The sequence below is a fragment of the Phodopus roborovskii genome, unplaced genomic scaffold (assembly GCF_943737965.1).
Source record: "Phodopus roborovskii unplaced genomic scaffold, PHOROB, whole genome shotgun sequence".
NCBI lineage: Eukaryota > Metazoa > Chordata > Mammalia > Rodentia > Cricetidae > Phodopus > Phodopus roborovskii.
Window position 1 is genome coordinate 38,577,216 of NW_026126433.1, and position 13,295 is coordinate 38,590,510.

General features: G+C 44.1%; 1 protein-coding gene across 1 annotated transcript in view; it reads left to right on the plus strand.

Moving 5' to 3' along the window:
* Window positions 1-13,295, plus strand: part of Lmx1a (LIM homeobox transcription factor 1 alpha) — a 135,174-nt gene that overhangs the window by 80,286 nt on the left and 41,593 nt on the right. The window contains exon 3 of the mRNA XM_051186199.1: window positions 9,514-9,746. Coding sequence (XP_051042156.1) covers window positions 9,514-9,746 — 233 coding nt within the window. The remainder of the gene's footprint in view (window positions 1-9,513; window positions 9,747-13,295) is intronic.

A 13,295-nucleotide genomic window follows, 5' to 3' on the forward strand; every position in this document is an offset into this window, starting at 1 on the left:
GCAAACAGGTCTTGTGAAATGCTCAGTGTTGCCCCCTGCTGGGATCCCAGAGTCTTTCCCATCAAAGCATCATTAATAATACCACCCTGTCCTTCTTAACACACGTGTGCATGCGCGCACACACACACACACACACACACACACACACACTTGGGGAGAAAGGAGAGAGAGAGAGAGCTAGCTCCCAGAAAACATATATTCTTTGTAAGAATATATATTTCACTGGCCTCATGCCACGTTGCTAAGCCAGAATTTGTGGAAGAATGGGAATCTATGCCCAGAATATCTGCTAAAAATACCTCTTCCTCCACCCTCTGTTGTTTGGTGGGTGGGCTTAAGAGCATCCCAAGAGGCTAATGAGGCTAAAGAGAAAGGAAAACTGGCATTTTCAAAGGAAACCAAACCTTCATTCCCTAAAAAGAAAACATACTTTCCGTATGTCTGTTGTATGTTTCTTGCTGTTTTTGTATGCCTGTGTGACACTATGGAAAGTCTATAACCTAAGTGCTGCCACCTTGGCTTGGGTTATTGGAGCCCACACTTTCACCAGTCTTTTGCTCTCAAGCCCGGTTCATAGACAACTTTGGCAAGGAAGAAAAGAGGGAGGGAAAGAAAGAGAGGTCCACTATCCTACCTTCTGTCTGCTCATCTAGCTTCCCAGACACAATCCATTTGTTTTAGGAGCCCAAAGGAAACATTTCTACCCTAGCCAGTCTACGCTGTAGCAGCTTTCATTCCTGACTGCTGAGCCACAAGCTCTGGTTGGTCCCTTCGATAATTTTAGCTTTCCTTGTGGTCAAGTGCCCTGTTCCTTCTGGGTCTCAGATTCTTTCCCTTCACGGGAAAAGAGGATGAGTGATCTCTCGGGAGATCATGCTGGGGGCACTGGGTGTCTTGATGCAGGTCCAAACAAAGGCCAATTGTCTCAAAAAGAAGTCAACTGAGAACTGAAGTGACATGGAGCAAAGGTCTGTTCCAAATGTTTGCTAGATAATCTCAGTATTAACCAAATAGCAACCGTTGGCTCTGGTGGGCTAGCCATGAACATGATGACTTCCTGAACATATGCTATCTGGGTCTTAGGCAATGAATGTGGGTGCTACTCAACAATGCCTGGCTACTATCAATATTTGCTGTGGGCTATCATAGCCATAGTAGCCTGAATGAATTTCACCCCCTGTTTCCTCTCAAGGTCTGGGCTTTTAATGTTTGTTTGTTGGTCTCTTCTCCAATAACACGAAAGTCTTATTGAAGTTTAATTTAATTTGTTACAATAATGACCAACAGAGTCTTGAGATGACATATGAGGCTCTGTTTCTGGCTCAATGACCTCCTTGAAATATATTATTTAGACAAATATTTACATGGGTAGATATGTTAAATTGATTTCAATAAAGGAAGCTAATAGCTACTGCTTATGGAGAGCAGCTAATATGTGTCAGTTCCTTCGGATGAATTATCTCATTAAATCTCAAAAAAAAAAAAAATCTCGTACGACATAACATTCTGATTTTTTTTTTTAAAATGGAAACAGGATATCCAAGAGAGTAGTAAACCTACCCCTATTTGTAGAAACATACATGTTTTGCATACATGTTTATTAATCTTCCAGCTCTAGTGTCCTCACCCCCACTCTTCCCCATTATGTTTGGCTGACTGAAACACATTCTTTGCAAGATTAAGGAAGACATAGATGGTCTACACTTTCAAGGTAAATCCACCCATTGTCAACAGCCTTTTGAGAGCAAAGAGCCACACTCCTATTTCTTAGTAAGGCCAGCCTCCTGAAGCTTCTGGGTTGCAGACATCACCACCAACAGTCCTTCCTCCCATTCACTCGTCCCATTGTATGGTTCCCCCAGGAGCCACCAGGCGACAGAAACTCTGATTGGCTCTGCCAGCCACTTATTGTTTTCCATGTTTTCACCACTGCAGAGTCTTAAGACTGTCTCCTGTAGATGATCTCGCCACTCCCATTGTCTCTGCAGACTTTCCCACCGCCTCAGAACCACGTGCTCAGTTGCTTATTGTGATGTTGTTGGCTCAGCCTCAAGGACAGGGACCTTGAGCCAGCTGACAAGCTTGCTTGTGTCACTCCTTCTAAGGCCACAAGCCATGCTTTTGGTTCCCAATACGTTTGAATACTCCTCTTTCACCATCTCTCCTTCAGTTTAGCCACATGGTCTCCCAGGCTCCCAGCAGCAGATTTTCCAGCAGACAGTTTTGGCTTATGGCCAATCCCTGTCTCTGCCTGGATGACCTCAGTTACCAAGTCAACATGGTACTTAATGAATGTTGCTATGCTGCCCCCTGGTGGAGAGGGTGGAAACAGAGCTGATTCCTGCCTTAATAAAGAACTGCCCTAGACCCTCTCTCCTATTCTGAGCTGTCTTCTTCTTCAACCGAAGGATTCATATACTGGGATCAACTCAGTTCTCATAGCACTATGGAAAGGCCGTGTCATAGTCTAGCTTCCAAGACCAAAGTTGGTTTGTTGTTTGTTCACCATAGGAAGCTCAACTAGTGTTAATATCTTTTGTATTTATCTGGTCCTCTATCCTTCTGTTTGTCTTTGGTCCAGAAGCGTTGTGACCCTCTTTAAGGCCTTCAGGACCCTAGATCAAGGTTAGTGAAGATCTTGTTTCCAGACATACTTCAGGTCAGCGGTTGTCTGGAATGCTGTCATGAGAGCTCTTCTCAGCTACCACAGGTCTGGGGTAGCGTGTGGGTTTGCACAAGGTTGCTATACTCTTATTATTCCTGTACATGAGAAGCTGTGCCATCAGCATGGAGAGTGAAGATGGGGTGTGAGATGTCTAATATAGCTAGTGTAGGCTAGGGCAGGGATGGAGGGGGGCATTGGAGGATGTCATAAGAACTCATGGATGAAAGTGCCTGATGTACTAATACTAGGAAACAAAGCCAACTGGTCTCGCTTTAATATGTACAACAAGAAGGCTGTTAGTCAGCTGTGCTGGAACTGTGCTACTCAAGCACTTCCAGGGGGAAAAGAACAGACAACATAGATATAGATAGAGAGATTTATTAGACTTGGATAATGTGATTATAGAGTCCAAGTGGCCACCCTGCTATGCCATCTAAAGCTAGAAAACCAGAGAAACTACATGCTGTTTAACAGTCTAAGCTGAGGTTCTGAGAACTGGGTGCAGTAGGGGTTATGCAAGTCCCCACATCTGAAATCTGAGGAGCATAGGCCATACCTTGGCTCTGAGATGATTGTCATTGCTTAAATTCCACTCTCTCCAGCTCCTTCTCCACAGAGACACCCAGAAGTAATGTTTCACCAGCTATTTGCACATCCCTTAACCAAGTCAGGTTCACATCTCAAATGAACCATCTCAGGTGAATCCCGGTGAATCCTGGGTGACTGGCTGCATGAACACTCTCCTTGAGCCTGTCATAGCAGGCAAGATCTCAGACTTACCAGGTTTTCTTTACTCTCTCAGACCGCCATGCCTGGTGTGAAAGCCCACAGTCATCCTCACGTCCCAACACACACAAAAGCAGGTTTTTAAAAAGTTGTTCAAATGTCAGCCCTGAACTCCTTGCTCCAACAATTCCCTCCCCTGGCTGTTCTCTTCTCGTTCTCCAAGCCTTTGTCATCATGATTTGTCTTTTTTAAAAAAAATAATTCTTGTTTCATATTGAATTTTCAGCCTCTTTATCCATCATGACCATTATTATCACCATTGTAATATCATCTTATTGAGTTGAGTTATCATATGTTAAGAACTGTGCTAAGTGGTTTTGATTTCATTATTTTTATTCACACAGACTCTGTGAAGTGTGTTTGTGTGTGTGGGTCCTTCTATCATTCCCATTTTGTAGATAAGTAAAGCAAGGCTCCTGTATTTTGATCAAGGTCATGGAGCTAGTAATGGGTTTAACAGGGACTTAGTCTTTGGGTTTGTCTGATAATTCCTGTTACCTCTTTGAAAGCATGTGGACTGTAAGTGGAGAGCACTGTTTATTGTATATTCCCAAGACTCTCTCTTGTGGAGCCAAGACAGCATGGATCATGTCTGGCTGAAGTATGAGGCACTCTATGAATTCATAAATTACTTCATACTTATACCAAATACAATGAAATAACAAACCAAACAAGCATCACAGTCCCTGTCACTTGCTGGGTCGCTGGTAGAGATTCATCCCTCTGTCCTCCATAAGCTCCTGTTGTTTTTAATCATACCATTTTGGAGGACTGATGAGGGTTCTAACCATGAAACATCTTATTTAGGGTGTGAAGTGATTTTCCCTAAGACCACACAGCAGGCACTTGTATCCAAGTGTCACCTAGTGTCTTGTCAGGACACCATCTTGCCACTGTGATTCTTGCAATGCTCGGGTACACTTCTGAATTCCTCTGATTCTTTGTGGGTTGCCTGTGACTTGTTTCTTAGTGGTGTGTCGGTGTCAAGTCTTTATAGCTGTGTTTGAGATGCTCCTGTCTCCATAGTTACAAGACCTCCCAGAAAAAGACAGAAGTGGGGATGAACTAAGAGACTATGTAGCTTAGTGGACTTTAAACATGGCTCAGGAGTAAAATATTATCTTCCTGAAGACATTTTTTCTAGGATATATAATACACACAGTCTTAGTATTTTTAAACAAATAGTCTAGAATATACTTATGTTTTTGCTTTAACAGCTGTGTGTGTGTGTGCGCGCTCACACATATGTGATGAAAGTAAATGATACAGTCTAAAGAGATATTTTTGAAGGATTACCATGGGCAAGCAGTACCCTATTGAAACACTGTCTGGAGATTACGATTTAGATACAGGCTTCTTTGGCTGAGAACTATACAATGAGAAGATATGAGGAATAGAGACCTCCTCTCGTATTCCTTCCCCACCTCTAAGTTTTGGGCATTATGTGTGTTTAGGGCAAAACTTACCATTAAGAAATGAAAGACAGCAGGGCATTGGTGGTGCAAACCTTTAATCCCAGCACTCGGGAGGCAGAGGTAGGTGAATCTCCGTGAGTTTGAGGCCAGCCTGGTGTTCTACAGAGCTAGTTCCAGGACAGACTCCAAAGCAATACAGAGAAACCCTGACTCAAACACACACACACACACACACACACACACACACACACACACACAAAAAAAAAAAAAAAAGAAAAATAAAAAAAAGAAAGAAAGAAAGAAAAAAAAAAAAAAACCAAGAAACTCAAGGAAACTCAAGAAACTCAAGGCTTGGGGACCGGTGTGGCGTCTTTGAACCCATTGGTAAAGGGAAGACCCTCGGCTCAGGTCTACTTGGCTCTTGCCCTGGGTTAATATGCCCCCCCCCCCCCACGCCCTGCTTTCTGCTGTGGCTCCAAGCACAGGATACAGAGATGAAGTCAGCAACAAGAAATGAAGATCAGTGTGGATGAACTTGGCCAATGATAGAGCTATAGTTGGCCCAAGGAACATGCTCTACCTGGCACACCATGGACAGAGATGAAGTCAAAGCTAGGAGTCAGTAGAAGAGCTCACAGTGGAAGAAGGGACCCTGGAAGCTTTGAAACATGAAAACTCACCTGTGGGTCAAGAAGTAAATATCTACACGTATAAAAGGCAGATGCATGGCTGATAAAAATGGCTAAGAATTCCCAGTGCATTAAAGGCGACAAAGCACCCCATGCATGAATTATTATGTAATTCTTCCTTGCTGAGGGATATAGCATCATCTTTTCTCTTTTCCTCTGTGCAAACTGAGGCTGCAAGAGTCAATGAGAAGTAACTTGTATCATTGGGAAGTGGAGCACAATTTCAGCAAGACTCAGGGTTGTGCCTCTTGTAGCTTTTAGCTGTACAAGAAGATGTAAGCAGTGCATGGAAGGAAGTTACAGCCAGTCTGTACTTCCCTGCCTGGAAAAGCATGGGGGGGAAGACAGCAAGAGGTAGAATGAGGAAGGAAAAAGATAAAAGATTCAGTGACTAGTATCCTCAGTCAATTGTCTGTGCCCTTCTCTGTTATTTCTCTCTACATGTCCCAACCACATTCAATTGTAGCCATTCATAGAGAGCAGTGGTTCTCAACTTCTGGATCATGGCCCCTTTGGAGGTAGAATGACTTTCATGGAGGCAGCACATTGGATATCCTGCATATCAGATATTTACATTATGATCGTAACAGTGGCAAAATTACAGTTGTGAAGTAACAATGAAGATGATTTTATGGTTGGGGGTTGCCATAACATGGAAGTATTAAAGTGCTTCAGCATTAGGAAGGTTGAGAAACCTTCCTAAACCTAAATGCTTTAGATCTTTGACTTAGTTAGGGTTTCTATTGCTGTGATGAAACACCATGACCAAAAACAAACAAACAACAACAACAAAGAGTTGGAAAGGGTTTGTTTGGCTTACATTTCCATATTGTTCTTTATCACTGAAGTTAGGACAGGAACTCAAACAGGACAGGAACCTGGAGGCAGGAGCTGATGCAGAGGCCATAGAGGGATGCTGCTTACTGACTTGCTCCCCAGGGATTGCTCAGCCAGATTTTTTATAGAACCCAGGACCACCAGCCTAGGAATGGCACCACCCACAGTGAACCGGGCCCTCCCTCATCAGTTACTAATCAGGAAAATGCTCTGTAGGTTGGCCCACAACTCAATCTTATGGAGGCATTTTCTCAATCGAGGTTTCCCTTCTCTCAGATAATTTGTGTCACATTGACACAAATGTAGTCAGCACTGGCCTCCTGCCCACTGTAGCTTCCTAAGGACAAAGGTAGATTCATTTGTTATGGCATCCCTTCTCACTCTCCTCACAGAGGGTCATTTGTAGGGGAGGGGAACACTAGGGCTTATACCTGGAACCATATCGCACAGGACGTTTTTTTTTTTTTTTTTTTTTTTTTTTACAAGGAAGATGCTCCATTTCCATTTTTACAAGTATGAGAGAGATACAAGGAAGAGATAAAGAATGAGCCCCAAGGCATCAGAGAGAGGGGTGGGGTGGTAACTTAGGATGGTGAGAAAGGCTGGGTGTTGTCATGTCTACATAGGTGAGCTGACAGTTCTGGAAACATTGCCCAGCTTTTCCAGGTACAGCAGCCTGGCAGACTCTGAACTCAGAGTGCTGTCTCATTAGCATTCAAAGGGTAAGTAACCATGGGGAACACATCTCAAGCACTGGGAAGAGACAGGCTGTGTTTTAATTATGACCTGGACTTTTGAACAAATCCTTTTCTCTGCTTCTCTGAGCCTTAGAGAAAACAACTTATGGGAGGCTGTGCAGCCAGCAGCTGGGTCCACAGTGGGACCCGCACAGCTGTGTACACATCTGGCACCCAGGTGGTAGATGGCACACTCCTCTTCTTGAATTGCTCTTGAAGCTTACAAGAGATGAGGGTGTAAGGTACAGTTGACCTGGTTTGGATCCAGCGAGGGAGAATGGAAGGTATCAAGCCTGCCTCTTCTGGCCTGCAATCCTTCCCTGGAGGGATTGAGGTGGGGTGGGGTGAGTGGGGGAGGGGACTTGACCACTTCAGGATTTGAGCTATACAACTGCTGACACTTCTACCAATGGTCCTGAGTCAACATGGCGGGCTGTCTGGGTTGAGTTCACTCTGGCCCTCCCTTCTCTAACATGTGAGGAAATTTATGAAGTGGGAGAAAATTTTTTAAGGGGAAAGAAAAAGAAGAGATTAACAGGTTAGAAGGGAGACAAGAGCAGAGGCTACCACCCGCTGCTGTACTCCCTGCTGTACTCCATGAGTGTTTGTTGACTCCCTGGGAACGTTTACCTTGAATCTGCTTAACAGTCCATTTCAGGGAATGGGGAACAGAAGTAAGGTTTTGGGACAAAAGGCCTTTGACGGGCTCTGGAAAATCATTGATTAGTTTGCTCAGGTTTGCAAATAAGAGAACAGGGTCTTGGAAGGCTGAGGGATGAACTAGGTAGATTTCTGCACTTGTGACATTTAGAAAGGGGAGAGGGTGTGAAAGAAAATATTGGAGGGACTCCAGCAATAGTCAGGAAAACCGCAGTGAGCAGCTGGGGGAAGGGAGGGGGAGAAAAAGAGCTTCTGGTTCTTGGAGTTCTGGTTGGAGGTAATTAGTGGTGAAAGGGCATCAGCAGCCATTTGGGTGGGTCCTCATCTTTACTTCGGTGCTGAGGTTGCAGGGTTTCCTGATGACTGAGGGATGGACACGGCATGTGTTACAGGCCATATAGCACAGTCCTTCTTGTCCTGCAGATTGGATCCCATCCTAAGACTGTGGGTGGTTCTGGGATTCATGGCAGGTGACCTCATTCTCTTTTTCAAGCATTGGCTTCCTCCCCTCAAAGCTTAAATGTCTTTCCTCTCTCCCATGCCAATCTGTGTGCCATACCTCATTGGGGACTCTTCCCAAACTTCCTCTTTCCTCTGCTTCTAATCCTTCCCTTCCAAGATAAACACACTATGTGAGGGGATTGCCTTATAACCTAATGAGTACAACTTTATGGTTGGGAAGTGATTGAATATTATAATTCCTGATATATCCTATAACTTTGTGTTGGAATATTTTGTAGTCATAGGGCACCTCTGCGTTGTTCTTTTTTAAAATTTTAGTGCCAATGTGGCATACATGCAGATGTTAGAGATCAACTTATGAAGTCCATTTTCTCCCTACATCTTTTAAGTGGGTTTTGGGGTTTGAATTGAGGTTGTCAGATTTGCATGACAAGGACCTTTATCCACTGAATTATCTTCTTAGTCTTATCTTCTTCACAGCATATGAGCTCTATACAATGAAGGATTTGCCTTGTATACTGTTGTGTCTGCACCAATGCCCCTTACACTCATACACACACTCTCACACACACACTCACACATACACACACACACATTCTCTCTCTCTCTCTCTCACACACACACACTGTACACTTGACTCCATATGTGGATACAGTTGGGATGTGGTTTCTTTTTCTCTGCTCTCTGTTGAGACACAGAGTGGACAGTGTATCACAGGGCATGCAGTAGATGCTTCTGAGTTAATGAAATTAAATGAATGAAAAGAAGAATTAGTGATTGACACATGAACAGGCAAAGAGATAGGACTAGCACATTTAGGCCAATGTGGCAGTTGGCTCGTCTATAGGAAAACACTCTTCAGTTGTTTATGTTTCCGTCATTCCTGACAAAGTGGGACTTATTAGCACAACAAATTGGCTTCAGCTCCCTAAATATACTTTGTGTAAGCTCCTGTCTGTCTTTGTGGAGAGAGGATCAGGTCTTCCCCCCTCCCTTGTGTCATTTGACCTTTCTGTATCTGTCAGATCCTCTGGAATTCAGGGACAAACAGAGTGTTTTGGAAAGATTCCTACTGCCCCTGAAATTGTGCTACTATTAAAAAACAAAACAAAACAAAACAAAAACCCCAGCTCTTTCCTTTGAAATTAGTAACTGAATGCTATAATGAATGAATCCCAGAGTTATCATTAGATGGAGGAGAAACGTAGGTCCAGACCCAACCATGTGTATGCTCATTGCTTTTCCTTCTTTCCCACTTGTAGGCTGTTTGCTGTCAAATGTGGGGGCTGCTTTGAAGCCATTGCACCCAATGAGTTTGTCATGCGTGCCCAGAAGAGCGTGTACCACCTGAGCTGCTTCTGCTGTTGTGTTTGTGAGCGACAGCTGCAGAAGGGTGATGAGTTTGTCCTGAAGGAAGGCCAGCTGCTCTGCAAAGGGGACTATGAGAAGGAGCGGGAGCTGCTGAGCCTGGTGAGCCCAGCAGCCTCAGACTCAGGTGAGTGCTGCGTGGTGGGCATGGGCTGCATGGGATGCAGCCTAGCTCCTTGGCAAGGCAGTCCTGTACATCTCAACAGCTTTCTTTTTAAGCTCTTATTAGTGAGCTGTTGTCATGATAATGGTACATAGCAAATCATACCTGACTTCCATGGCATACAACTGAAAACACACGCTCTGTGCACTTAGAAGTATGTGGGTTAACAGGAGGGATTTCCTTCGGCTGGAGTTGACACCCATTGGGTTAAGCTCCAGGCATAGACAAGGTTCAGGTCTTCTGTGATTTACTCTGGTGTTCAGGTTAGAGGAGCAGTGGCTGAAAGGCATGATCTCCAGCCAATCACAGAGGCACAAGGAAGCATGTCCTACTGCAGAAACACACTCGCAGCCTCTACTGGCCCATGTCTGATGATATCCCATTGGCTGTGGCAATTTATAAGTTCAAACCCATGGAGCGGGGAATTGCACTTCATGTAGCTTGAATGCCTGCTAACTAGGCTTCCATAATATGTAGAAATACAGTATTAACTATGGGGATGGCAGATTGAACCAGCCATTCAGGCTGTTCCAATCACTGGATTTCTCCAAACATTATTTCCTCATCTTCCAGACAGGTGCTGGGATCTGCCTGAGGCTCAGAGACTTATGTTATAAAGGAACTAGAACATTTTTGTTGTTTTTCTTTCTCATCTGCCAGCATTAACCCCATTGTGGCTTCAGGGGAAATAAAAGGTAGGAGATGCAGAAAGGGTGCAAAGATTTTACAGAGTACATTTCAGTGAGTCAACTTTCCAGGGTGATAGCTCCACAGGGCAGAGTTTGTCTTCTCCCAAGAGTCTGTGAGAAGCTGTGGATGGTGTCCATGTGACTTGGCTCATTTTTGTTTTTACCATGTTTGCATTTTATTGCCAGCAGGTAATATACTTACCAGATGGCTCATGAGGTAAAGTGTTTGCCACACAAGAGTAAGGGATTTGGTTTGTAGTCCCAGCACCTATGTAAGTGCTGGGTGGGTGCAGTGGTCCACCTGTAATTATAGCCCCAGAAGATGGATACAGGGTCTCCAGAGGGAGCAGGCTAGCATTACAAACCATATTGTGAGCTCTGGGTTTGATTAAATACCCTGTTCAGTGCATAAGATAGAGGAATGAAAAAGGATCGTTCTTAGAATTAACCTTGGGCATGCACATGCACTCAGGCCCCATGGGCACACTTATCTATACACTCTCAAATATTACAGGCTGGGAATAAAAATGAAACCGGGGTGCAAATGAGCAAAGTCACTTGGATACCACCCATGCGTGCGTGCATGAGCACACACACACACACACACACACACACACACACACACACACACACACACTCCAAAAATTAAATGTTAAATGTTAAGCCCTGTCATTTCACCCTCAACACTAAATCTACAACCTTGATATGACTCTCATATTTTCCTTAGTCTTAATTTCTCAGTGTGATGTTTCCTTGGCTGTCATTTTAAAGTTAATTATTCCCCTTAGTGAGTGTGCTTGCTGTTTTCTCATTCTCTCTCTCTCTCTTTCTCTCTCTCTCTCTCTCTCTCTGGCCAGGGATCTCCTAAAGTGTACCATTTAAAATTAGCCTGAAAACTCTGTCCTCTGATGAATGGGAAAGGCTCATAACTGCATGTGAAAACCTTACCTTCTTTGTCTTCTTTGGACTCTACTGACTCTATCATCACCTTATAACCTTACATGTAATCCCATCAAAACGGTCCCATTTCATACAACCACAATCAAATTTGGAGCTTAGATTTTTCTGTCAGTATTGTAATGCCCAAACTTTGCCCACCACAGAGGATTCTAGCTACCACATGGGCATGTCCTTCCTGATTTGTGCTACTTACCTTTTGTGTCTCCATCAAGGTCATTGACAAAACATTAAAGTGACCTATAGGGACCACTCAATCAGTAAACCACTTGTGCAAGCCCGAGGACCTGAGATTGATTCCCAAACTCATGCAAAAAAGCTGACTCTGTTGGCCCAAGTTTGTAGTCACAACCCTGGGGAGACAAAGATAGGTGGATCCCTGGGGCTGGATGGCAAATCAGTGTAGTCACACAAGTGAGCTCCAGGCCATTGAGAGGCCATGCTTCAGATCAAGATGAGTGGCTCTTGAGGAATGACACTGGAGACTGATCTCTCACCTTTACATGTACACACACACACACACACACACACACACACACACACACCTAAAAATATTAAGATGATAGGATGGAGGATCACCCACTCAAGTCCTTAAGAATCAGATCTGCTTAGTGTTGCCAGTGTTGGACAAGGAGGAGGTCCAGGGAGACTCCTGCTGTCCCTTTTAGCACTAAGAATCTATGATGATTTTTACAGTGTTTTTGGTGTGTGTGTGTGTGTGTGTGTGTGTGTGTGTGTGTGTGTGTGTGTGTATGTGTGTGTGATTAGAGCCCAGATGTTGGTTGATTGTTGGGCATCTTTCATAATTTCTCTCTGCCTTATTTTTTGAGACAGCACTTCTTGTTGAACCCGGAGCTTGCCAATTCTGCCAGACTGGTTTGCTAGCAAGCCACTTACCTTAGCACTGGGATTACAGTTGTTCAATGTCACTCCTGGCCTTTACATGGGTTCTGGGGATTGAACTCTGGTCCTCATGCTTCCATGATGATGACTTTATTGACTGAGCCTTCTCCCATGACTTTCTGATCTTTTGTGACAGGGTTTCACCATGTAGCTCAGGCTAACTTGGTGCTACTAATCTTTCTTCCTCAGCTTCTCAAGTGCTGGGATTACTGGTGTGACCCACCATACACAGCTGGATGCTCTTTTCTAATGTGGCTCAATCATATTTGTTCTGGTCCCTGCTTTGCCAATAGCCCTTAAGCAACCTATCTAGCAGGTAGATGCAATTTCAAAGCCAGAGGCAGACTATTTTCTTTGGCCTTACTGGGTGGTGTTGAGGCTCTAGTTTCTTCCTAGTGTTTCTAGGGAAGGGATCCTTTGAGGTCTTCAGGTCTGAGATCCTTTCCTTCAATAGAAACAAGAAGATCTTGCCATCAGTAAGCATCTTGGAGGTTATGTGGCTCTCATCCCCACATTTCTCAAGCTTCTGTTTAAGCATCTGGACCACAGGGAGCTGGAGATGCAAGGAAACACACTGATGTGTATTTCTTGCTTACTCCTCTTTAAATACGACACTGACTCCAGATGTGTGGGAGCTTTTCTCCCAGCTCTCACTCAATTCAATCCTGACACTGTCTGCCTGGAGGTAATATTGTATTTCCCAGATTGAAGGCTAGGTCTCATATGGCTGCCTCCCACTTTAGATACCAGTCACAAGCTGTAGATTGTCATCTGCATGCTTCTAACTGACTATAAATTGGAGTTCCCAGGACAGCCTCCTGCAGCTCAATTAATTTGTTAAAGTGCATGATAGAATTCAGGCAAACATTTCATTTATGAATGGGCGTTTCTTACAAAGGAATCTCAAAGGGTGCCAATGGCAGATAGAGAGATATGCAGGGAAAGGTGTATGCAAAGGGGCTCA